Genomic DNA, 25,096 nt, shown 5'->3' with positions numbered 1-25,096 from the left:
GGGCTGGCCGGCTGCGTGGCCGGGAGCCAGACCCCGGCCCAGGGGCCCCTGGTGCTGCACTTTGCTCCCAGCTTCTGGCATTTATGGTAGATGATGCACTGGGAGCAGAGGGCAGAACAGGGACTCACAGGCAGCTGGAGGGCTCTTCACACAGCCCAGCCTCTCCTGGGGCCAGTGCCGGGCGGCCAAAAAGCCAAGGGCCGGGCCGGGGACCAGCTGCTTCCTCGTAGGCATATCTCAGGAGTCAGAGGACACTGCCCGGAAAAGCCTCTCTGGCCCAGACGTTGGTCTCTGCTCCACGGGAGCCGCTGCCCTCCATGTGTGTGGAGGGGTGCCCCCAGGCCCCCCATTCCACCCCAGCAGACTTGCACCCCTCACCGGGCTTTGGCCCAGATGTCAGCGGGATGGAGAAAGGACCTGACCTGGAGGACAGACAACTGACTGCCACACCTTGGGACAGAATCAGTCCTGGGGGACATGGTCCGTCAGGAGTGTGAAGGAAAGACAGTCAGGGAGGGTGGATGCAGGTGGACAGGGCTGGCCCAGGACCCGATGGGAGAGCCCAGGGCAGGCGTGAACAAGGAGCTGCCTGGTGGCCGGGGTGGAACTGCAGGGCATCCCCCTGGCTGGGCCAGGACACTGACCTGACTGCTCACCCCGAGGGTCAGGCACACCAGGGCACCCGGGAGAGGGGAGCCGGGGGAATGGCCCCGTGAGAGCAGCAGGGCCAGGGGCTGGGAATGGAGGGGCCCCTTGACAGCTGCAGGTCAGGCTGGGCTGAGCTGAGCACCCTGGGGGTGAGGCTGTGCTATGTGGTGTCACCGGAACAGATGGCAGGGGGACCAGGGGGACCTGAGCAGGTGGCCCTCCATGCTGCCCCGAGCTGCTGCCTGAAGCCCAGCACAGCCTCCCTCACAGGCTCCCTGCCTTCCCCCTCCCCCAAGTGCTTACAGCCAGAGCTGCAGAAGTGAGCAGGACACTGGTTTTAATGGAGAGGCTGTGACGCCCACGGGCGCTTGACATACAGAGTGGAGGGTGCATGCCTCCTCGAGGCCTGGTTGCCCCACAGCGGCCGGAGCCCCAGGGAGCCCCAGGGAGCCCACCCGCCAGCCAGGCGCCGTCTTCAGATGCTGCCGTTCCTCCCCTCTTGTGTCTGTTAATCTCAGTCCCGCCGGAAGGCGCTCAGGCTGGAGGGGAGACGTGGGAGGAGGGGGCGCGCTCTGCAGTGCAGGGGGGTATGCTGAGAGGCCGGCGGGCGGGGCTGCAGGAAGGAGCAGGCAGGGCACCCGGAACACAGTTTGGCCAGCTGCCTGCGGGACAGAGAGGCAGCAGCCCTCAGTTCCCAGGCCTTCTCACCCCGGCACCCAGGCTGGACTGCTGTCCACAGGGGCTCCTACGAGCCTCAGCTCTCCCCACCCTCCTCCCCACGGGGCTTCTCGCACCTGTCCGCCTGGGCATCCTCCCACGCGTGGCTAATCCCCACCTCTGAGTTCTGGTTGCACCATCAGCCCCTGACACGCCCTCCTGCGTCCACAACCCCATCACATCCTCGGAGAGCTTGCCCCTCCAGGAGGCTTCTCAGATGGACAGGGCTGTCGGACAGACCCTGCCCTGTTGCATGTGCCCTCCGCATGCCCACAGAGGGCTTCACGTGTCCTAACGTTCTGCTTTCTCCAGCAGCTTCCTCGGAGAGTGGGTGACCTTGTCTCCTCTGAATGGAAGCCCCCCGACCAGTGCTGGGCACTTTGCAGGATTCCCCAGGAGGCAGTTAAGAGTGGTTTAGACTTTTGGAAAGTCAGAGCTGGAAGGCCCTGGGGGTCATGGAATCCAGGGGTTCTAAGCTCTGGCATCAGAGTCACCTAGGGGCTGATCCCACCCCAGAGGCTCGGATCCAGCAGGCCTGGGAGGGGCCGGATCATCTACGCCCCAGGTGATACACCTGGGGGATCACGGAGCTGACGCAACCCCCATGCTGCAGGTGATACACCTGGGGGATCACGGAGCTGACGCAACCCCCATGCTGCAGGTGATACACCTGGGGGATCACGGAGCTGACGCAACCCCCATGCTGCAGGTGAGGGAGTGAAGGGCCCCGAAGCAGGAATGATGTGCCTACAGTCTCGGGGGACCAGGACTGAGCCACCTCAGGGCTCCTCTTCCCCGCCCACCCTGCCCAGCCCGCCAGCCGCCATCCTGGCGTCCCTGCTGCCCTGTCAACTGGGGCCTGGGAGCGGGGAGCTGGCTCTGCCTACCTCTACTGGGAGGTCGGGGACTTAGCAGCATCGAACATCTTCTTGCGGCCCTCCATCCCGGACATGGCCTCCACGTTCTTCCTCCAGTCGCCCACCTCCACGGGCCGCTCCTGTGGGCGGCCACACAGGGGACACTTAGCACCAGGCCCTCCCTGCGCAGGAGCGGCTGAGTGATGGGAAGTCAGCCTCCCCTAAGAGGTGGGACATCCCAGCCCTCCTCCCAGAACAGGGTGGTGAGGCCTCTCCTGGTCTCCCAGGGGTCCTGGAGCGTGCCGCCAGCTGGCGGGGCTCATGTGGGGGGCGCAGGGCTGGCCGAGGCCGCGTCGGGTGAGGTCGGGGGCTCACCTTCTCCGTGTCCTCCTTTTTCACAGACTTGAGGTTGGCGCGCAGGTCCATGGACACCTTGTGCTTGGAGCCCAGCAGGGCGCGCAGCATGGCGTCGGCCGAGACGCGGACGCGCCGCAGGGGGGGGCGCTTGAACTTCCCGCGCAGGTCCAGCACCTTGAGCTTCAGGTCCTTGATCTGCGGGGAGGGGGCAGCTCAGGGCTCCGGGCCCCAGCCAGGCCCCACTTCTCCAGGCTCCAGGCCAGGCCCTCGGGGACGCCCAGACCCACGATCTGTCACCTTGCAAACAGCCACCTCCGTTCTATCCTATTCCATTGGTACAGGGGTGAGTGGGACTCCGAGAGGGAACTCGGTTAGCCGTGGCGGCCATGGCGGCCATGCAGGGAAGAGACAGAAGTGTCATTCGGAAGCCCTGTTTGCAGTGGGACGGGCCACTTCCTCTTATTCCCGCTTCTAACCAGTCCCTTCCCAGTGAGCCTTCAGAGCAGGTCATTGAGGGCACAGCCCTGGTCCAGCAGGATGGATAAACCCCATGTCCGAGCCCCCTGGGGGATTTCCAGGGTGCAACCTCAGGAGGAAATTCTGGGGGGATCCCTGAACCCACAGATCGTCATTCCTGCTGGGGAGAAGTGGGAAGGAGGGAAGTGGCTCCAGTCCCTCCCCACCCCTCTGCTGGAACAGGTGCCCACTCCAGCAGCAGGAGCCCTGCCCCTCCGCATTCTGCCCACCGCACCAGAGCTGGGTCTGGGTGGAGCTGACGCCCCGCGCCCCATGCTGGGGGAGTGCTAAGTGACTGGAGTGAGGGTCAGAGGCCAGGCCCATCCTAGGTCCACCGCTGTGTGACCTGGGCCGAGTTTCTCAGCCTCTCTGAACCTGTGTCCTCATCTGTCAGGTGCAGATAAAAGCACCCACTTCGTCCACAGGCGTGCAGCGAGGATCAAAGGGACAATGCACATGAAAGCCGTTTGCAAGGTAAGGTGTTATTAACAGGCTATGATTATTTGTGTGGGTGAATAAAAGGGGTGGCTTCTCTTCCACTGAAGAGCCCACCTTATAGGTTGGATGAAGTCTGTGCTTTTCATCTGTGTGAAAAGCATCACCTTCTCTCTGCCCAACTCCAGCCCTGGGGGATGGAGTGCAGGGACCAGAGCTTCCTAAGTGCCACTCCCCAGACCCGGCAGTGGGAGGGGGACCTGGTCCACAACTGCCACGTCAGTGCCCACCCAACACCCCCAGACGTCACCCGCCACCCACCTGACCTGCACTGGCTGCGCCCACCTTCTCACACACCACCCTGTCCCAGTCAGCCAGCCTGCTCCAGCTGTGCCCCTGCCTCCTCCCATCCCCGGCTCACCTCCCTGGTGTTGCCACCCCCCAGCCCCGGCTCACCTCCCTGGTGTTGTGCAGGCATTTGGCCTCGATGTCATATCTCTCCTCGTCCACCACCTCCACCTTGGCGTGCAGGTCCCGGCACAGGTCCTGCGGAAGCAGGGGAGTCAGGAAGGGAGATGAGGGAGCCGCTCAGCCCCCAGCCCCGCTTTTCCACCTCCCAGCCGGGTGCCCGGCCCCTCCTCCACCTCGGCAAGACCTGAGCTGTGGAAGGGGCTGATAGACCCCTTCGCTCTGAATGGAAGTCCTTTGTTTTCCTTTCCGAATGTACTTATCGCTAAAAAGTTTTCTTATGATAAAAAGAATGTAAGTTAATTGTAGAAATTTTGAAAATTATATATTAAGCAAAAATAATAAAATAAGGGGACTTCCCTAGCGGTCCAGTGATTAAGACTCTGTGCTCCCAATACAGGGGACACGGGTTCGATGGAACTAAGACCCCGCATGCCGCACGGTGCAGCCTAAACAAACAAAAAAATACTACTACGACTACTAATAAAATAGGAATAATTAGTGATAATAATTATTATTTAATTAATAATAAAATAGGAATTATTACCACCAGGCAGTAATAACATAGGTTACCACCTGGAGGTAACCATCGGTGACATGTTGGTCTACAAATGGTGGGACTTCCCTGGTGGTCCAGTGGGTAAGACTCCGAGTTCCCAATGCAGGGGGCCTGGGTTCCATCCCTGGTCGGGGAACTAGATCCCACATACATGCCACAACTAAGAAGTCTGCATGCCACAACTAAGACCTGGCACAGACAAAATAAGTAAATAAACGTCTTTTTAAAAAAATGGTCCCTGACTTACGATGGCTCAGCTTATGATCTTTTTTGCCTTTATGATGGTGAGAAAGCAATACAAATTCAGTAGAAACCATCCTTGGAATTTTGAATTTTAATCCTTCCCAGGCTAGTGATGTTCGGTGCTGGGCAGTGCAGCCCCAGCTCCCAGGCAGCCCCACGCTCGTGAGGGTGGCCACCCACACACGTAAAACCATTCTGTACCAGACAACCATCTGCTTTTTCATCGTCAGTAAATTACACGAGATATTCAACTCTTTATTATAAAATAGGCTTTTCTGTTAGTTGATTTCGCCCAACTTTCAGCTACCGTGAGTGGGGTCCTCACACGGTTAAGCTGGGCCAGGTGAGCTGTGATGTGCGCTGGGTGAGGCGTAGACAGTGCACTTTGGACCTACGACAGTTTCACCTGACGATGGGTTTCTTGGGACTTCACCCCATCGTAAGTCAAAGGAGATCTGTATCTCCTTCCGGGCCCTTCACTCTGCAGTCACTGGTATTTAAACTCTTATCGATGTTATAAAAACATTAAAGGCCTATTTGCAGGGGAAGGACGGGCAGGTCTGGAGAAGTGGGCCCTCCCAAGCGTTGGCCAGCTCCCCGCTCTGCACCGTCACGCTGCTCCAATACGCGACCTAGCCCCTGCTCAGCCCCCCCACCCCCCGCAGGCAAGCCCCTCCTCCCTGCTGAGGCTCCCTTCCCGCTCGTAAAATGGGACCCAACGCCCCACCCCAGCCCGACCCCGCCCCACGGGGTTGTGAAGACTAATGAGAGAGCTTGGGGCCGAGCCAGTCTGAGCCCCTGCCGCGGGGCTGCGCGCCGCTTCGGGTGCCCCTCCCCCATGCCCACCTGCAGGGCGCTGAGCGACAGGCCTCGGGTCTGCAGCGCGGGGATGCGCTCGGCCAGGTAGCGACTCTTCTCGGCCTCCCGCGCCTCGTGCTCTTGCTCCCAGCACTCCTTGGCCTTGGCCAGCATCAGGCTCTGCGCAGGACACGCCCGGTGAGCGCGGCCCCGGCCCCCCACGGCAGCGGGGCCTGAAGGGGAGGCGGGCCCCCGACCGCCAGCCCGGCCCCGGACGAGGCCCCGCCCAGGCAGCCGCCAAGAGTGGGAGTATGTGCGCGGCCACGTGACGCCAAAGCCCGGGGGACCACACACCAGCACCCGCGCTCTTGGACCCCGGACCTTACTGTCCTTCAGTCTTCCTCTTACCATTTCTCATCTTTTTGGGCCCCAGAGCTCCTAAGAAAGAATCTCTTACCAAAATAAAGCAAGCCCTCTGCCCCACCAGGGGTCCCACCCTGAACACGGCCCCGCCTCCTGCCAAGCCCTGGGAAGGTGCCAGGACCAGAATTCCAGGTTCCCACCTTCTGACCACAGGCTCCGGGCTCTGGCCAGACTCCCTCTGCCGCGTCCTCCTCCATCCCCTCTTATCCTCCTTCCCCTCTTCCTCCATCCCCTCCTCCTCCATCTCCTCATCCTCCATCCCCTCTCGTCCTCCATCCCCCCTCCTCCTCCATCCCCTCTCATCCTCCATCCCTTCTCCTCATCCTCCACCTCCTCCCCACTCTGGTTTCCCTCTTCTTTGACCTCCCATGACCCTCCCCCCCAGAGGTGCACTGCACCCCTCTACCTCCCCGGACACCTCCCCAGAGCCAGGACCCCGCTCACCTTCAGCAGGAGTTTGCGGGAGGCAGTAATCTTGGGTTTTCTCTGAGGAGAAAGAGGAGGAGAGATGGGTGAGGTGGCGGCTATAGAACCAGAAATCTGGACCAGGCCGGGATGAGCGCCTGCCTGTCACCATCCTAACCCAGAATCCTCACCTCAGGGTCCCTTAAAAGCTCACCTTGTGATTGCACCCCTCAGATTCAGAGACTCAGCTCCCTGACCGAGGGGCTGAATCCTGCAAGACACTACATGGGTCACAGGGTCTGGGCACCCCCTTCCTCATCTGTGAGTCAGGATGCTGAGACCCACCTTACCCGGTCCACAGAGGGACTACAGACAGAATGAGATCGTGCGTGAGCACCGGCTTCGAACAGCGTGCATGAGGCACACGGCCTGGCACGCTGGGGCAATGTTGTGTCACCAGAGAAGTAAGCCCTGAGTTCCCTCAATAAAGAAGCTCCATCTCTTTAGACGTCAAAACTTTTCTTGATGTCAACACAATCCATATAAATTGCTCTCAGTTATGAAGACAATATTTTCTCTTCTTATTAAAAATGCTTGACATCTCTTGCTGACTAGATACGCCTATTAAGGTCGTGGCCCTGTGGCAGCGTCCCCCAGGGAAGCGAGAGGGGTCTGCTCCATCCCTAACTCCGAGGGCTCCTGTCTCCTCCTGGACACAGGCGGTCACTTCTTGAGCTACTGGTGAACGCCCCCGCCCCCCCGCAGCTACTCTGCGGAGCCCGGCCACAGCTTGGGTTTGCTATTCTTGTGCGTAAAGTAGAAGCAATCAGCTTTGAGCCGTCCCTGTGGGAGAAAATGAAGGGGCTCTCCTGCCTGGAACCTGCTTCTAATCCAGCTATTCAGGGTGCTCTGTCTTTTCCTCTCCGAAAGCCAAGGGTTTTGCTGTGTGTCCAGTCCGCGTGGTTGCGAGGGAATGGCCTGTTGCTATGTGCGTCACCAGCCGCGGTTTACACTGTCATGCACCCACGGAGATGTCTCACCATCTCCCCACCAACCGGGGGAGATTTTGGCCACCTCGTTGCCCATCAGTCACCAGGGACTCACTTTCATATGAGCCTCAGTGAAACTTAGAGATTCACACGACTATGGAAAAACAGGATCTCTGCCGAGCGTCTCCTCCATCCGTGCTGCTAACTCCCAGCCTGCCAGCCCTGAGTCCACAGCTCCCCAGCTGCAGTCCCCACCCCGGGCGAGGCGGGACACAGGCTGTGCGTGTCCTCAGCAGTCTAAACAGACCTGGGCTGTATCGGGGGCAGGGCTGTCTAAGACCCGAGGGGAGGGCAAGAATCCTGTTGCTCCTCCCTCAGTGTCCGGTGGTGGGCGGGGCTGGAATAACCCACGGATGATTCCCTCCCACCTTTCCAATGTAGATCTGCAAGGACAGGACGGCCCCCCAGAGCTGGACGCGCTCTCAGACCCGGTGAGGGAGAACTGCTCGGTGGTCAGCATAGGTGCAGAGTCGCACCGCCTCTGTCTGGTCCCAGCCCCAGGACCACCTTCCAGGGACGTGATGCACTGGGGCGCCCCCCTCCCTGGACCTTGAGGAGCCCCACGTCCAGAATCTTCCCCCAAGGTTTATACTCTCCAGGGAATTTGCTCAGCCACTGAGCACCCTTCCCCAGGCCTTGACCCAAGCTCTCGCTCCTCAAATGCCCACCCTACCGCCACCTGTCTAACGTCCGCCAGGACAGAGACACCCCCAGTCTTACTCACCTCGCTGCAGGCATCCATCACAGGAAGGCCAGGGTGGGCGGGGGGAGAGCAGAAGACAGAGTGAGTTTGAACAATGCATAGCATCCATGCGACAGCAGACCGTGTGGACAGGCTGGGGGAGGGGCGCGGTGACAGCACACCAGAAAGAAAGCAGACAGACATCGTGCAGGGGGGCCAGTTCGAGCACAAGCAGGATAGAATAGAGACCCTCAGGCCCTGTGGGCTACTGGGGGCCCTTTTGGGAGACACGAGCCACTGTACACTGGGGAGGATGGAACCCTCAAGGTGGGGTCCCAGGCTGTGAAAACTTCCTTCCCGGGCGAGTAGGTACCTCCCCAAAGCTTGTTCATCTACTGGGTAACGTTAAATCATGGCCTGGGGCTTTTGATCCATCCATTTGATCAGTACAAACAAACTCTGAGACACAGGCCAAGAGGGTCTTCCAGCAACAAACTGGGAGCCAGTTCTGCCCAAAGCCTGGGAGGACACGTGGACCCTGGGGACCCCGGCTCTCAGGACTGTGCCTGTTTTAGGATCTGGTCTCCCAGGGAACTGCTTCAGGGACCGAACAGATGGTCTGAAATCTGCAGCAACGGCGCATGCCTTCCTGGGCCCCGGGGCGGGGTCGGGGTGGCGGGGAGGTGGGCCCCGGGGCGGGGTCGGGGGGCGGGGAGGTGGGCCCCGGGGCGGGGCTGGGGGCGAGGAGGTGGGCCCCGGGGCGGGGCTGGGGGCGGGGAGGGGGGGGAGGCAACACTACTTACACTTCCGGCATGGCGGCGGTGGGGCGGCACCTGGGGCAGAAGGAACCATGGATGAGGGAGAGTTACAGTTCCTGCCCTCACCCCGACCTGTCTGGGCCGTGGGGCTGTGTCAGCCGCCCAGCCTGGGAAAGAAGGTCCGATAGCAGAAAGGAGAAATCAGACGTATCGCCTTCCAGTGGGTCAGGATGGGGTAAATACTTGTCCGTTTACTCTTTTTTCTCTCCATTCATTTACTCACTCATTCACAGGGGAGAGAAACCTTACAAAGGCAAAGAAACAAGATGAGAATCAAAAGTGGTTCTGCTGGGCAGGTGTGTAGGACCAGGATCTGCAGACTACAGCCCACAGGCCAGGACTGGACTGTTCGCTTAAAAGACGGTAAAGCAAAGAAAATATGCGACAGAACCTTATGTAACCTGCAAAGCCTAAAATAGTTCCTAGCTGGCCCTTTCCAGAAAACATTTGCTGACACCTGTGGGATACACAGAAAATGCGTTTGGAGTTGGGGGGTGGGTGCTCGCTCACGGGGCCTCGAATGACAGGGTGAGACAGACTGTCCTGTGGGCAGTGGGTGGTCATGAAGGTCTGAGAGGGCAGGGTCTGGAACAGTGAGCACAGGCCACAGGAAGCCACCACACGGCACACCGCCAGGGGGCGCCATTCACGTGGATGGTGATGAGCTGGGACAGGTCCGTGAGGGGCCCTGAGGGGGGTCAGGCCAGGAGTCAGGGCAAAACCCCGTGTCCCACTCTGGTCTTCACCCTAACCCTCCCCGGGCCAGCTTTTCCCTCTGCAAAATCAGGGGTTAGAGGACTTGTTTTCCATTTAATATTTGGTCTTGAACCCTTTGTTCAAAGCAAGTCCAATCAATAGAGCGGCTGGCCCTGGTGGAAGGGGCGTTAGCCCAGGACCCCCATGCTCCTCCGTGAGGTCCTGCGCCCGTGGAGCACAGTATGAAGCCCCCTGACCTGTGTGACCCTGGGACCCCTTTTAGTCCGAGAGTCTGGGGCTCAGACGGAGGAGGAGATCCCCGAGCCGTAGAGGGGGATGCTCCACAGCCAGGCCTGACCACCCTCTGGCGCGGGCTGAACAGCATTCCAGTGCAGGGGGTGGGCACTGTGCCAACGACACGGGGAGGGAGGGGCACGGCTGGGGTGGGAGCCGGTGTGTGGGCCGGGGGGTGGGAGCCCGAGCTGGGTTATGAAGTGAAGGATCAGGGAGGGGATGGAGCCAGGGGAGAGCTGAGCACAGGGCCAGGGGTTTGGATCTGGTCCAGAGCCTGGTGTGGGTAGGGGCAGGCTGACCCCGAAGGACAAGTGCAAAGTGGCCACCGTCACCTCCTCCAGAGCCGCCTCCGCCTCTGCCTCGACTCCACCCTTTCCCCTCCTGCTGGGAAGCCTGGGTGGGGCTCAGCCACCCCGCCTGAATCTCCCATCCGAAAGCCTTAACCACGCCCCATCTGCCGCTGCCTCGGGGGTGGGGGGAGGGCGAGGCCCGGTGGAGGGAGTGTGACCCAGAGCTTCAGCTGTCACCCTGGGGCACAGAGGGGAGTAGAAACAGTCCACACATTCCCGAGATGCTTGGCTGCAATTAGATTTTATCGCCAGCTGTTTATTCTAGGGCCGCACTCCTCTGAAGGCACCGAGGAGGTCCAGAGAGGAAGGGCAGCTGGGGGAGAGCCCTCCCCACCCCCAGCCCCCGCAGCACGGTCCCCGGGGGCACAGATCTCACTGAGAAGGGACGTGCTCGTCCTCGGTCGGGGGCGGGGCTGGGGGGTGGGGCCTCCGGCCGTGTCCACACCCCCTAGACAGCCGCTACCTGTCCGGCCAGGCCTGGCGTCCTGCCGAGCTCCGGGCCCGCCCCCGGCCCGCCCGCTGACAATCACCAGGCCAAGGGGTCCCAGCCTTGCGCTGACACCCACCAGACGGGACCCCTCGACAGGTCCCCTGGAAGACAAGCAGAGACAAGATAATAACTCAGGATGGAGCGGGCAGCTCAGAGGGTGGGAGAGCCGCGCTCCCGGCCCCCAACAGCAAGAGGGAGATAACGGGACCCACAGTGGGAGGTGGGGGCCCCTGGGCTACCCTCCCCCAGGCCCCATGGGTGGGACAGGCCAGCCAGGCCGTGAGACCGAGACTGAGGCTGTGTGTGGGCCTGTGTGTGTAAGCGTGAGTGTGTACGTGACTGCGTGTGAGCAGGGATGTAAGCGTGTGTACGTGACTGCGTGTGAGCAGGGAAGGGACCACAAATTGCTACTCAGGCTTGTCTTCCTCCGCCTGCTCGCCCGCACCCCCATCTTGGACCTCAGTTCAAGGGCATCTCGGTCCTCCCTGACTGACTGCTGACAAGGCTTGTGCTCCCAAGGCTGCAGTTGTGGACCCCCCAGCACCCTGAGCTCTGAACAGGAAAGCCCGCCCACAGCTGCTGGGGACAGTCTCCCGGCCCCGCCCCCCGTTAGAGAGCCCACCCCGCCCGACACCCTCCCCCTCCACCCCCCCACCCCCGCCTCGGGTCCTCACTGATGTGCTCACAGGCTCTCGAGCTCCCATCCCAGTGCTGTCCCCCCTGCCTTCCCCCAAGAGCCCCCCTTCTGCGCCAGAGCCAGGAGGCTGGCTGGCGCTCTGCCCGCACCTGCTCTGTCCACTGTGCAGACAGCAAAGGGCGCCAAGTGAGTTGTCAAAGACAAAGAACAAAGAGGCAGGACGGCTTCCTTGGTCGGTGGCGCGGGCGTAGGTGCAGCCTTCCAGCCCCTGAGTCCTGCCCCCGCTCCCCCCTTCTCCTCTGACCCGGGCGTCGCCCCCTGCACTGCTCACCAAGCTCCCCCTCAACTTCCAAATACAGCCCCTCTGCCCCCTCTGGTCCCCAACGCGCCCCTCTCCCTCCCGGGACGGCTGGGCTGCGGTGTGAAAACGATCCTCGAGGCTCTGCCGGCGGCTCCCTGGGCAGCCTGGAAAATCCTGTTCACGGCTCCGAACGGGCAAGGGGCTCACCTCCAGCCACAGTCTTGCAGGGCAGAGGCCGCCCTACGGGACTGAATGCTGTGGGACTGTCTTAGGACCGTCCACCAACAAACCCAGTGGCACAGGCAAGACCATCTTCTTCGCCATCCGAGCCCTCACTTGCTCCTGAGTCCGGAGCCCCAGCTCCACTGCCCGGGCGGTGGACACTCACCTTCCTGGATCTCCGTGGGTGAGATGGTCTCGCCGTGCGGCTGACTGCAGACTGTAGGGGGCAAGTGGAGGGGAAGCTATGAAAACTATGGCCCACAGCAACTGGCGGGTAAAAATAGAACAGACGCAGCCCCTCCCGCCTCCCCGCTCCCCCCACCCCCCGCCCACCACACACACACCTCGCAAAGGGGACACCGCAGCATGCACAGCAGCCGGCGGGCTTGAAGACACACGTGTGCCCGGCTCAGGAGGACACGGCGCCTCTGCACACAGCGGCCACCACCTAGGAGACGGCAGCCCCGGAAAGGGGGAATGGATAGCAGACTGGATGGGGCTCCAAGCAGGGGTGGCGCCAGGGCACCGGGAGGCCCGGGGGAAGGGGGGCCGTCTCGCTGGCCCTGCATCTCTCGCAAGGGAATGCGGGAACCAGGCCCCACAGCCCAGGCCCCAAGAGGGCAAAAGGCTTGACATTCGGGCATCTTCTGAGGCTCTGGTACACGTGTGCCAGGGAGACGCCTGGACCTGGGGGTGACGTAAACAGTGCTGAGGGGGTCCAGTGAGGGTCCTGGGGCTGAGCTGACCTTCAAGCTCGTGGCATCTGAGGGTCCGCAGATGCTCTGCACCCTCTCCTGGTGGGTTTCCCAGGTTCCAAATGGCGCCCCACACCCCGTGCCTGGAACTTGGTGAAACTAACTCCCTCTGTCCCCTGACCCACCCTCTGTCACTGGCCACATGCCAACAGCATCCGGGGGGTTGGTGTGCAAGGGCTGCACCTGTTCACTGGCTATTTTTAGGATGATGGATGAACACCTAATACCCACCCTATGGTCAGAGGAAGACAATGCCTGCTATGTTAATCCAGCGGCTATTATTGTTGGTCATCTCATGGGCCAGGAGCCCAGGCTGGGGCAGGACAAGCAGGACGCTGACCCCTCTCGGAGGCCAGGAAAGGTCTTGTCAGCAGCAAGAGGCTGGGGAGCTCTAGCCAAGTGTCAGTCGGGTGGGAACAGAGCTCATGGACAGGGCTGTCCTCAGGGGACATACCCAAGTGCCAGGGAGGGGTAGAGGCGCCTCCCTCTGGGCCAGCAGAAGTTGCTCTGATTTGGCGTTGGTCAGGTCACCTTTGGGAAGCCTCCATGCAAGAAGGCTGCCAGGGAGGGAGAACGGGGTCTGGGAGGTTATATGGGGGGCGGGGGGTGCTGGGGGGCGGTACAGGATCCCAGGCGGAGGGGCTGGGATGGAAACCAGAGGAGCAGCTGGGGATCAGAGAAGGAATCTGGGGGCTGGGGATGAGTCTGTGGAAGTTAATTGCGTTGGTTTATTAGGTTTATAACTTTTGCAATAACTTTCATACAAAATCTTAATATGTGCAAAAACAAAATGAATCGCCTGCGTGGATTATCCCGCTTTTTGAAAAGGAAAAACAAAGAGAACAGATTGACAAATAGAAGAGTGAAATAGGGGCAAAAGGACCTAAAAAGTAGGCGAGCAGATGGTCTCAGAAAGACATGGTGACTGGGACCCTCCCAGCGGACACTCCCCTCCGCAGGGACCACCAGGAACCGCGGCCTCAGCGGGGCTCGATTCATCCTCAGGCTGCATGGGGACCCCTGTCCCAGGCCCCCGTGTCCTGACTCCGCCCACACCTCCCTCACCCCACCTGCCTCCACCCTCAGACCCACACGGGCCTGCAGCCCCGCTCAGCCAGAGAGGGAAGGAAGCCCGTACCCTCACGCCCACCCACCTCTCCCGGGCCTCTCCTGCTCTCTGCCCAGAGATGGCCTTCAAACATGGGGCTGTTAGGCCCTGTTGCCCTGGCACCTGCTCCTCTGTGTGGGGTGGGTGCAGAGGCCCCGGAGCCCACCCGCAGGCCCGCGATCTCCAGCTGCAGGCTGCCCACACCCAGCTGTGAGGCCCCCCGCTGGAAGTAGCAGCCCCAAGACCCCGCTGTCTGTCCCAGTGCCTCTGCAGCCTGTCCCCTGTGCTTGCTTAAAATTGTCCTCAAAAGGTCCCCCCACCTCAGAGCTCATCTGCCCAGGGGCCAGGTCAATCCCCTCCCATCCTGCCTGTGGACAGGAGCTGTCCCCGGGGCTATGAGGCCAAGTCTGGCACAGACGCACTTCCCCAGACACAGAGCCAGAATCAGGGCCCGTGACCTGGAGAGGCACAGGCAGAATTCCCCGTGGTCGGCTGAACGATGCACTACCCGCCCCCCAAAAACACCACAATGTCATGTCCTAATGAAAATGGGACTATGTCTCCTTCTAGGCAAAAGGGACTTGGCAAATCTGATTAAATAAGGAGCTTGAGTCGGGGAGATTCTCCTGGATCGTCCATAGGGGCCCCACTTAACCACACGGGTCCTTAGGAGACGAAGCATGAGCATCAGGGTCAGCGGTAGGGGATGACAGAAGAGGCAGAGGCCAGAGAAGGGAGGATGCTGGTGTGAGCGGGAAGGGGCCGCAGCCCAGGCGGGCAGGAAACAGATTCTCACTCAGAGCCTCCAGAGGGAGCAGCCCGGCGACGCCTTATCTTTCCCCCAGTGAGAATGACTTCGGGCTGCTGACCTCCAGAAATGTGAGACACTAAATTTGTGTAGCTTTGGAAATAGGAAATGAATACCCTCTGGGATGCTGGGCAGGGCCCGTGGTCACGGTTCAGGCGGGCTCGGGGAGCTCAGACAGCAGAGCCTACCCAGACCCAGTGGCTTCCCATGTTCCCAGCCAGAATCCAGCTCCCCCCGCAGGGCCTGGCCTCCCCTGGCCAGCTCTGGTACCTCCGAGAGGATCGTAGGATGGAAGACCGTCCAGCCTGGTCACTGTGCCCGAGACGGACAGCGGCCCAGAGAAAAGAGGCTGCATGGCGGGGGCCAGGCCTTCCAACCCCCAGCCCCAGGCTCCTGTCACACTGCCCCAAAGCCGGTCACTTCTGGACCTGAACTCTAGCCCAATTCTGACCCAAGCACCACCTCCTCTAACCCTGACACTGTAACCTGACTGACTCCACGGCCCACAGACCCCTCCCTGCGGATGCAGCATCCCGCCCGCCCCCCACCCCCACCCCGCACCCAGTACCCAGCGTTTCGGCCCCTCTCAGGCCTGTCCGGTTGTTCCGTAAGGTGAGTAATCCACACGTCTACACCGCCGCCCCAGCCCTGACCCCTAGAACCTCGTCCCTCTGTTGGTCTCCCGAGGCGGTCCCTCGCCCTCTAGAAGTCCATTTTGTGCTGTTTTGTGTGAGATGCTGAGACAGAGCTTATCCCGTGCCTACTCCGGCCTCATCAACAACCCCTGCTTGGGCCCGGGGTAGGGGCTGGCCTCAGCGCCCCCCAACATTCACCCCACCCGCAGCTGCAGGCCGTCCACACCGCACCCTAAACCCAGCTGCACGGGGTCCCCCGAACCCCTGCTTCCTCATCCATAAACTGGGTTCACCATGTACGGTGACCGGGCCAGGCCTGGCATCCTCGGGGTGAAGCTGGCAGCCTCCCCTGGGCCTCTTTTTAAAGTCCAGGGGGAGTCGGCGGCAGCCACGACCAGAAGCCGGGCCTGTGTGACCGGGGTCCTCTCAGATCTGTGACTTGGCAGCTCAACTGTCAGACCAAAGGGCTGAGGACCAGGGGGAGGGGCCACGAGGGAGGGAGGTGGGGGAGGGAGGTGACCCGCAGGGGGTGCAGCCTCGGTCCGTGGGCTTCCAGTGTCGCTGTTGTCCTCCAGGGTGGGAAGCCACAAGGCGAGGAAGGAAGTGTCTGACCAGGGGAGCAAAGCTCGGTGAGGCTGTGGGTGGGGGCCATGGCCCCCGCACCTCAATGGCCGACACCTGTCAGCCGGGCTCTGATCTGCAAGGCGGAGGAACCCAGCTTAGCAGGGGCCGAGGCCCGGCCCACCTGCCTCCCTGCTGCCAGGGGCCCCTCAGGGACAGCCCGCAAGCCCCTCCTGGCTCCTCCACCCACCCCCACCCCTGTCTTGAGCCCACCCGCCAGCCCAGGGCCAGCTCAGAGGAGGTGAGGTAGAAGGAACGGAGAACCGAAAAGGAGTCGCCCCTCAATTTTCTGCCACAGACCAGGCTCCCCGCAAGGCACTGGAGACGCAGTGAGTGGACGCGCAGCACAGAGGCAGACGGCTCTGCCACTCACATGGACGCCCATCAGGGTAGCGTCTGCACCTCGTTTCCTCACCTGGGAAATGGGGGTAAAGCGCCCACCTCGGGGGCCCCTGCAAGGCTTAATGAGGCCACCTGTACAGAGGGCCTTGCAAACGCTTAACAAACGTCAGCCATCAGCCGGGATGTTCTCACGGCAGCCCCCCAGGAACGGCCTGAGGCAGGGGCTGCGTTGAGCTCCATCTTATTGATGACGAGATGGGGCCCAGGATGGTTGAGCAACTCCCTTGAGGCCCCAGAGCGAAGCAGAAGCAGAGCTGAGGCCAGCACCCAGGCCTCTGTGCTCCCTCACCAGCCCCGCCCTGCGACGTCCGGCAATAGACAGGAGCCACCGTCACTGCCTTAATGTGTTGTCCCCAGCCAGTGTGCTGGCTGCAGCAGACCAGCCCTGGGCTCCCAAGCCCCATATAATTCATCCCTGCACGAAAACCACAAGTGATGTTCCGAATTACCCACTGATTCTCTTCCTACCAAATTGTAGGAGGTTTGTTTTAGAGTTTTCAGTGCTGAGACCCCTGAGAAGGGGCCCTTCCCTCCCCTCCCGGGAGGCCTGGGGGGCCGGTGACGGGCCGGGAGATAGGGGGTGAGTCCCTGCTCAGCTGGACGTCAGCATTCCTCACTCTCCCCTCCAAAGCCTGCACCCCCCATGTCACCTCCCCACACCCAACTCCCTCCATACCGCCCCCTCCCCAGTGATGGGGCTTCTAACCTCTCTCTGTCCCCTCAGGACACAGCGTGGTGTGCAGCAACCCAGGCCTCCGCTGGCCCAGTGGATTGAGGGCATCAGAACTCCTGCAGGGCTTGGTCAGTGCAGATTTGGGGTCCCTGGCCCAGAGCTCCTGATTCATCAGGTCCGGGGTAGAGCCTGGAAGTTTGCATTTCTAACAAGGTCTCGGTGATATTACTACAGCTGCACGTCTGGGGACCACACTTGAAGAACCCCTGTAGGTAAACCAAGTCGGCACCCCCAACCTCACCCCCCGGCAGGCTCAACCCCGAGGCTGGAGGTCTGGACTATAGCCTGTGTTGTCCGCCTGCCCCTGACCCATCGCCTGCCTTTGCCCCCGACTCTCCAAAGCCTGAACTCTGGGGGCGCCCACACTCCCCGCCATCGTTCGCTCGTTGATTCCTTCATCATACCTGCGGGAGGCCCCCTGCATCCCAGGCACTGACCCAGGCCTGGGGTTCCATAGCAAGCCTGGGGCCCTGCCCCACTGACGCCGGGCCTAGAGGGTGCTGTTGGGTGCCCTGACACCCCCCTCACCGCTTTCACTCTGGTCCTTCTTCCCAGAAATGATTTTCGTCTTCGTCAGAGGGACGAACTTAGTCCCAGAGCTAAGAGGGGAGGATGAGTCAGTGGGGACAGAGTTCCAGCCTCCCTGGCACTAAATCTGTGTCTCCTGCCCGGGGGCCCCGAGGTGAGGCCCGTGTGCCCAGCGGCCATTCCACACGACCCCTCGGCCCCTGCCCCTCCTCTGGTCACCACGCCACAGAAAATGGCATCGCCACGCCCAGGCGCCAGACCAGAAACCTGAGGGCCAGCCCCCGCCCCCGCCCCACAGTCAGCGGAGCTCCGAGCTCTGCCCTGCTCCCTGCCTGGAGTCCCCCATCTGCCCTCTGCCGTCTCTGCTCAGCCACCCCACTTTGCCAACTTCGTTGCAACCTCTCCGGGATCCTGCGGCCACCTGAACCACCCTCCTAAAATGAGGACACGGTCCCGTCCCCAGTTCCTCCAGCCGTGGCCTCAGGATGAAACGGAAACCCCGCAGGGGGCTCGCCCGCCCTTTGTGGCCTCCTCTCAGCCTCCCCACCTCCACACACCCTCTTCTCAAAGCTCCTGGAGCCACAGATGCTTCTCAGAAGGCCCTTCTCTCACCCCACCCTCCTCTAAGTATCAGTGGAGCATTGCCTCTTCCAGGAAGCCTGCCCTGACCACCCTGACCGGACTAGGAGCCGTCCTCCAGGCCCCGGTGCATCCGTCTTTCCCTGCACTTAGCCCGTTGACGTCATCTGTTTCATCATCTGGAGAAACCTGAGTGTTAGCCCCACGTCACACTCCTGTTTGTATACTCAGCGCCCGGCACAGTGCCTGACACACAGTAGATGCTTACCCAGTGCTCATGGAGCAAAGGAGAGGACCGATGGGAACACGGAGAGGAGTCTTCTGACCAGACAGTGCAGGAACTCGCCTCTTAGGACTCAGGAGGGATCCTGCTTTTTCCTGGGGTCCTGGAATATGGTCGGGGTGCCCATGGCCAGGGGCCCGGGGGAAGGGTCGGCTGGGAAGCTTCTCGTTCATGCTCTTGGCACTTGGAGTGTCCAGGCCCCAGCTGCCCCCTCCCCCAGGGAGGGGCAGCCGCAAACTCTCGCTGACATTGACACAGGTGATGAACCGTTTTCCCCTCCAACAATGAGCTCAGACAGACATAGAGACAGCAGCTGGGCAGCTGGGCCTTTGTGGATGTGAAACTGAGCCCTCAGAGGTCACCGTGGGCTATGTCCACCCCCCTCCACCTCGCGTCCAGGCCGGGGCCAGGAGTGCCGGGGGGACACGGGTGCCAACGCAGCAGAGGGCCGTGCACTCTCTCTGTCCACCACTCTCACCCCAGGAGGATTTTGCAGGCACCTTGGGGCGGAGCTGGCTAGAGAGGGGCCTTCTCAAGATCAGAGGTTCTAAAGGAAGTTCCCTCAAAACCCAGCCAGAGTGAGATGACCTCTCCAGAGCCCCGCACCTCCTTCTGGGGCCGGCTTTGGGGGTCCCATACATTCCACACTGGGGCAGAGGGGTGGGAGCGGCCTCGGGAAAGCGGAGGCTCCTTCTGTGTGTGTCCCTCCCCCCGCCAGTGCAGACACCCAGCCAGAGGTCTGCTCACGGCCTCCGCCCACGTTTCCTCTCCTTGTCAGAGGGGTTGTGTGTAGGAGGGTCCACAGCGCAGAGTCCTGCCCTCGCCTTGCTCCTGGCCGGTCCAGCAGGGGACACGATGCTGCAGACACAGAACTGCAGCCCGATGGAGGCTGAGGAAACCAGCAGGGCAGAGGCGAACCTGATCCTGCCGGCAGACCCACCCCTTCCCCGTCATGGACTTTTGAACAGGTGGAGCAAAGGCAGGCACAGGTAAACCCGCTGATGCCACAGCAGGAATCAAGGTGGCGGCAGCAGGCCGTTTGCCCACGACGCGCTCACTGGGGAAAAGCCAGTTTCACGTGACAGTGCCCTTGATGAGGCAGAAGGAAGTGCTAAGGGAGCTCTGTTGAATCAGCTGGTACACAGGGAGCTGGTCCTCTGCCTGCCTGCAGGTGTGAGGACATGGAAGCTGCCACTTGCGCGTGTCATTTTCACTTGATTGAAAACTGTAGTTAGTCGGACTTCAATGTTGGTAGATTGTTTCTCAAAAGGGGGCCTGTCACCTCGAGGGAAACAGCTGCCAATTAAAAAATTCAAGCTTTCAGGAGAAAATGCAAATCTGGGAAAATCTGTATCTGCCGTTGTGAGCTCGACAGTTTCCCAAATATGTAGACTTCTCTGATTAAGATTGGCAGTGATGTCAAAGAATGAAAGTTTTACAAACTCACGGTGTAATGTGTGAACTGTGTTCACATTGGGAAGATCTGCATGTCTTCCAAATGACCAATGAGCAGTGTTACAGAATCACCCCGGTAAGAGATCCATTCAAAGTGCAGGATAAACGTGGGTTTTCATGCAACTTCGTTGAAGAATGAAGACTTCATTGATATGGTTTCAGATTCCACATCGGAACTAACCTTCAAGAAACTCCCACCTGTTGAGTTTTGATGCAGTAACCCAAGAAGAGTATTCACAATTCTCTGAAAAGATGATTAAAATATTCTACTTCTCTCTTTTCCAACTACATATCTGTGTAAGTCTGAATACTGTTTGTGAACTTCAAACAAAACATATTACAACAGATTGGCTTCAGAAGCAGATATGAGAACCTAGCTGTCTTCTATTGAGCCAGACATTAAAGGGATTTGTAAAAGTGTAAAACAGTGCCACTCTTTTTATTAGATATATATTTTTTAAGATTTATTTATTTTATTTATCTTTGGCTGTGTAGGGTCTTAGTTGCAGCATGCGGGATCTTTCATTGCACCGTGCGGGCTTCTCTTTAGTTGTGGCGCGCGGGCTCCAGAGCGTGTGGGCTCTGTAGTTTGCGACACGCGGGCTCTAGTTGAGGCGCGAGCTCAGTAGTTGCGGCACGCGGGCTTAGTTGCCCCGTGGCATGTGAGATCTTAGTTCCCTTGTCCCCTGCCGTCGTAAGGTGGATTATTTACTACTGGACCACCAGGGAAGTCCCTTATTAGATATTTTTGCTTTGTAATTTTATTATTAAAACTATTATTTATAGTAACTAATGATAATGTATTTTATTTGTATTTATACATTTGTTATTTATAACATTATTAAAAATATTTTATGTTACACAGGCTTATTATGTAAACCTATTTGGGCTTACATAATAACATGTAAGATGGGCTTATTATTATAATTATTAAATAACTCAATCAATATTGAAATTTTTTTCCATTTCCATTTCTAATATGGTAAATATTGGTAATCATGACCGACAAACAAAAGATTTTTAGAGCCCTCAGTAAAGTAAAGCCCAAAAGTGTGAGAACCACTGTTCTGTTTTTAGCAGATTATTGTTGTTATTATCCTGATTAATTTATTTTGTCTATCAAATAAAGCTTAAAAATAGAAAAATGATCAACAAAAAGTGAAGTATGATTTTTGCTCCTGTCTAGTGGCAGCCAAAAACCGGAATAATTAAGAAATTCTTAACATCCAAGTTATTGTGTGTGGATTGGCCATGGCTAACCTGGGGATTTTGTGGCTTTGTGGTTTCACAAAATGTGCCTTAAAGTTAGGGAGACTTTGATAAGGAACAGCATGAAACTGGGATTTTCACTTCAGTCCTTCTGGGCGAGAAAACTGCCTAAATTCTAGTTCTCATCATCGCCACCAGAGGGCGCAACGGGACGCGTGAGTGTGTGTGTGTGTGTGTGTGTGTGACTTACTCGTGACCCAGCGACCACGTACACACGGTCGTTTGTGTTCCTTCTCTACACTTCATCCCTCCCCACCCACCTACCCCGCTGATACAGTCAGGCGTCCCCAGTCGGGTCCGAATCCATCACCCGCTCAGCCTTCCCTGCTGTCCACACGTGTCCACACAGGTGAGCTGGGCTGAGCCCAGCGCCAAACCCGGAGACCAACAAACACAGCTTATGGTAGACACGTTTGCAGTGCAGTTACTGTGACCCCCATGTAGCTGCTTTGACAGTGGTTGTTTACCTTCCTTAACGTGAGGGTACCTGCGTCTTAGTCCCCCTGAGGATCTAAGTGGTTAAGGGGTTCTTTATTTTGGGGGGACTTAGAACTTCCTTTGGAAAGTTTTGCAATCCGTAACATTCACACACGTCATTCGGAAGTCATCCACGTTCACAGGCACACCAAGGCTGGGGGCTCCAAGACCCTCCGAAACCCAGTCAAGGACACACGGGGGGGGGGTCCGATCCAGTCGTGTGTACACAGCTGTCCCCAAGGACTCACAATCCTTCCAGAGGGGGGACTCTTGCGCCCGGCTCCTCTCTGGGGAGACCGGGTGATGTTGAGAAAGGGCTGCAGGGGAAGGGCCGGCACTAGAGGGCGCTGCTGAGCGGGGTCTGCAGGGAGTGGGCGTTTTCTGACGCCTAAGACGCAAAGGTATGAAGAAACTTCCTGCTGCTTTTACACTAAGGATATTAAGGTTCCAGAGCAGCATGGAGGCCAGGGAACCACGGTATTTCAGAGCCTGTGACAAAATGATATTCATTCTCACCAACACCTTCCCCCATGGACAATCGCCTCACAACAATTCAGGGGGTCCCACCCGGGGTGAAGCGCACACTTGCTACACCTCACCTATTATCCTCTCCCCAACCTCCATAAATGTGAATTCTTCATGATTCAGACTAAAATCTAGACAGACGGGAGCCTTCACCTCCTGCTTTGTTGTCCACACAAATATATAAAAAGCTCCCCAAACAATTGTAATAACACTCGGTACCATATGTGCTTCACTGTAGTTCTGATGAGGCGTGATGAATTCTCTGAGAGGAGACCAGGGTTTTTAGGAAACATCGGAGTTGGTCAGGCAACCAAGGAGAAAGGGCATTACAGACCCAGGGTGATCTGAGCAGACACAGTGGCAGGAAAATGCATGGGGGGGCGGATATAGGCAGCTTGCTCTCGCTAGAGTGTAAAGGACTAAGCTGGGACAAGCAGGAGGTGATGTGGGAGTGGCTGTGGGGTGATGACAAGTCCCCAAACCTGGTCTGCGCCCCAGGTGCCAAGGAGCCTGGACTCCGTGCATTTACTAGAGGTCTGTTAAAGGGCTGTAGAACTTCCAGGTGACACAGGAAGATGCGAATTTTAGAAAGTTCATGCAGACTGCAGAATAAAAGCTGGATCCGAGGGTGGAAGAATTGGCGACCAAGCGGCCAGTTCAGAGGCAATTACGATAATAATGATAATAAACAAATACAGAAAAATTTGACTGTAAGTCATACAAAACACAACAGTACGATAACAATAATAAGGGTGGCTGCTGAGCGGGACCTGAATGAAGGCAGCAGCAGTGCCGTGAAACAGACGAGACTTCGACTGAGGAAAACCACATGACCTAAAAGTTATGAGTTACGTTATATTTGGGGACCTTTCTGTGGATGGGAAGATGCCAGAGTCTGGGCTCACTGAAATTATTCCTGAGATAGGCATCTCAGCTCTCTAGGGCCAGTATCCTGTTTTGCTCCATCCTGAGTCCCCTCAGGGCGCAGCATGGGGGCCCGGCTGCAGGGGCTGCTGTTACCGGAATGGCAGACAACATTTTTTTATGAGCAAAACAGATCCAAGAGGCCGTCAGGAGGATGGTCTTCAGCTCTAGCTGTTGACGCTGTGTGCTGGGAGGTGAGGGGCAGAGGCAGTGGGGGGTGAAGGAAAGAATCTAGACCAATCGGCTCAGTCGACAGGATGGTGCCTTAAACTGGAAGCAGAAGTACATCACAGAGGAAGAGCTGGTTTGGGAGGAAGCTGACGAGGTCCACACTGGACAGACGGCACCCAAGATGCTCAGGGGATGGACCAGCAGCCTGGCCGGTAGCTGGGGCGGGGGGGTGGGGTGGGTATCCCAGTGCAGAGCTCCAGGGGGACATGTTACCTGGACAGGCAGACTGGGAATCACCAGTGCATCCAGCGAAGGCCTGGAGAATACGGGCAGGGTGTGGGGATAGGAGAAGAGGGGGAGGGGGGAGACAGGGGGAGGATGACACCCCGAGGGGGCGGACATGTAAAGGCAGGCAGGGGAAGGAATTCAGAAGAGGAGATAAAGAGATGTGGGTAGAACGAGATCAGCAGGATACCCTTAGAAGGCAGGGAAGACAGCGGGTGTCGGCACAGTCAATGACACAGGCGCAGGCATAGCTCAGGATACGGGCATCTCACTGAAAACAAGAGGATGGAGCAAAGTTCACAGACGGAGGGGTAATAGCCACCCCTCCCACTTCTGCTCCGGAAACGCTGGCAGCCAGCCTCAGATGCCCTGGCAAGAGGGTGGAGATTTGGATCCAGGAAAAGCAACCATCCCGAGGAAAGCACTGACGTCTGACAGGCCTGCAGTGAGGCCGCGGGACCCCTGGAGTTAGACCGCAGGACCCCAGCCGCACCCACACACAGAGCTTCCAACGGCCTTTCAGTGCTTCCGATTCCTTTGTATACATGAACATTGAGGGACCGCCAGATATTTGAGGAAAACGGCTGACTTGAAGGGAACTAAAACATTCAAAACTAATCTGGGGAAAGCACAAAATGCAAGGAACGGAACAAAACTTCAAAACCAGATGGAGGAGATACCGTGCCCATGAAATGGGAGAGAATGCTGTAGAAAAAAGGAAAGGAACGCTCGGAAAGTAAAAAGAACCCTCGGAAGTTAGCAACACGATAGCAACCATAAAGCATTCAGTAGACGGGCTGGATGGGAAAGTGGAAGAAATCTTCCGGAAAGTACAAAAAGAAATTGATCAGGAAGGATAAGGAAATTAAAGGCCCATCCAGGGGGCCCAGTATTTTACTACTTGGAGCTATGGAGGGTCAGACAGCCTAGGAGTCAGTCACCAGAGACGCTGAGCCCACACCTCTCAGAACTGAAGCGATGAGCCCAGCTCCATGAGGGCCAAAAACCCGAGGACCAGACCAGCTTCCAGAGAGAAAAGTGGTCACACACAAAAGCCTGAAAACTCGGGCAGCTACAGGCCTCTCAGTAGCAGTACCAGAAACCAGGATACAATAGGAAATGCCTCCAAAATCCTACGGGAGATTTCCAACTAGAATGCCTCAGGTGCCCAGCCAAACCATCAACTGACCTGGAGGGTGGAGGAAAGATGTTTTTAAACATGTGAAGCTTCAGAGTTCTCCCGTCTGTTTTCTCAAGAAGCTGCTGGAGGCTGGGTTTCACCAAAATGAAGGGACAACCCACAGAAGGGGAGGGCTTGGTGCCGCGAACAGGGAGTCACTAGGGCAGAGGCAAAGGGAAGTCCCAGGTCGGTAGGGAGGAAGTACCCAGTGACCAGCAGCTGTGGCCAAGGACCAGCATGACCAGCACAGGTTAGAGCAGGGGCGGGGCGGGGGAGTCATGGAAGAAAAGAAAAGAGGGGGAGGGGAGCAGGAAACTGTCCCAGATCCCCTGTGGGTTCCGATGAACTGAGTTCTCTCTGCCCCCAGGAAAACGGAAGCCCGTCGAGTCGTGA

At 58.5% G+C, this 25,096-nt stretch overlaps 1 protein-coding gene across 1 annotated transcript; it reads right to left on the bottom strand.

Annotated features, from left to right (window-relative positions):
* Positions 1-968: 968 nt before the first annotated feature.
* TNNI1 (troponin I1, slow skeletal type) lies at positions 969-8,060 on the bottom strand. Its single transcript, XM_089904927.1, has 5 exons — positions 5,647-8,060; positions 3,987-4,076; positions 2,598-2,774; positions 2,253-2,362; positions 969-1,310 (listed from the first exon to the last, which is right to left on the bottom strand). Exons 1-4 carry the CDS (start codon positions 6,007-6,009, stop codon positions 2,255-2,257), a joined length of 738 nt encoding a protein of 245 aa, XP_089761053.1. The 5' UTR covers positions 6,010-8,060; the 3' UTR covers positions 969-1,310; positions 2,253-2,254.
* Between the last annotated feature and the right edge of the window lie 17,036 nt (positions 8,061-25,096).

This window comes from Delphinapterus leucas, chromosome 1 (genome assembly GCF_059928025.1).
Source record: "Delphinapterus leucas isolate spDelLeu-1000000601 "Yukka" chromosome 1, BTC_Dleu_Yukka2, whole genome shotgun sequence".
Taxonomy (NCBI): Eukaryota; Metazoa; Chordata; class Mammalia; order Artiodactyla; family Monodontidae; genus Delphinapterus; species Delphinapterus leucas.
This window is presented reverse-complemented; position numbering and strand designations above follow the sequence as displayed.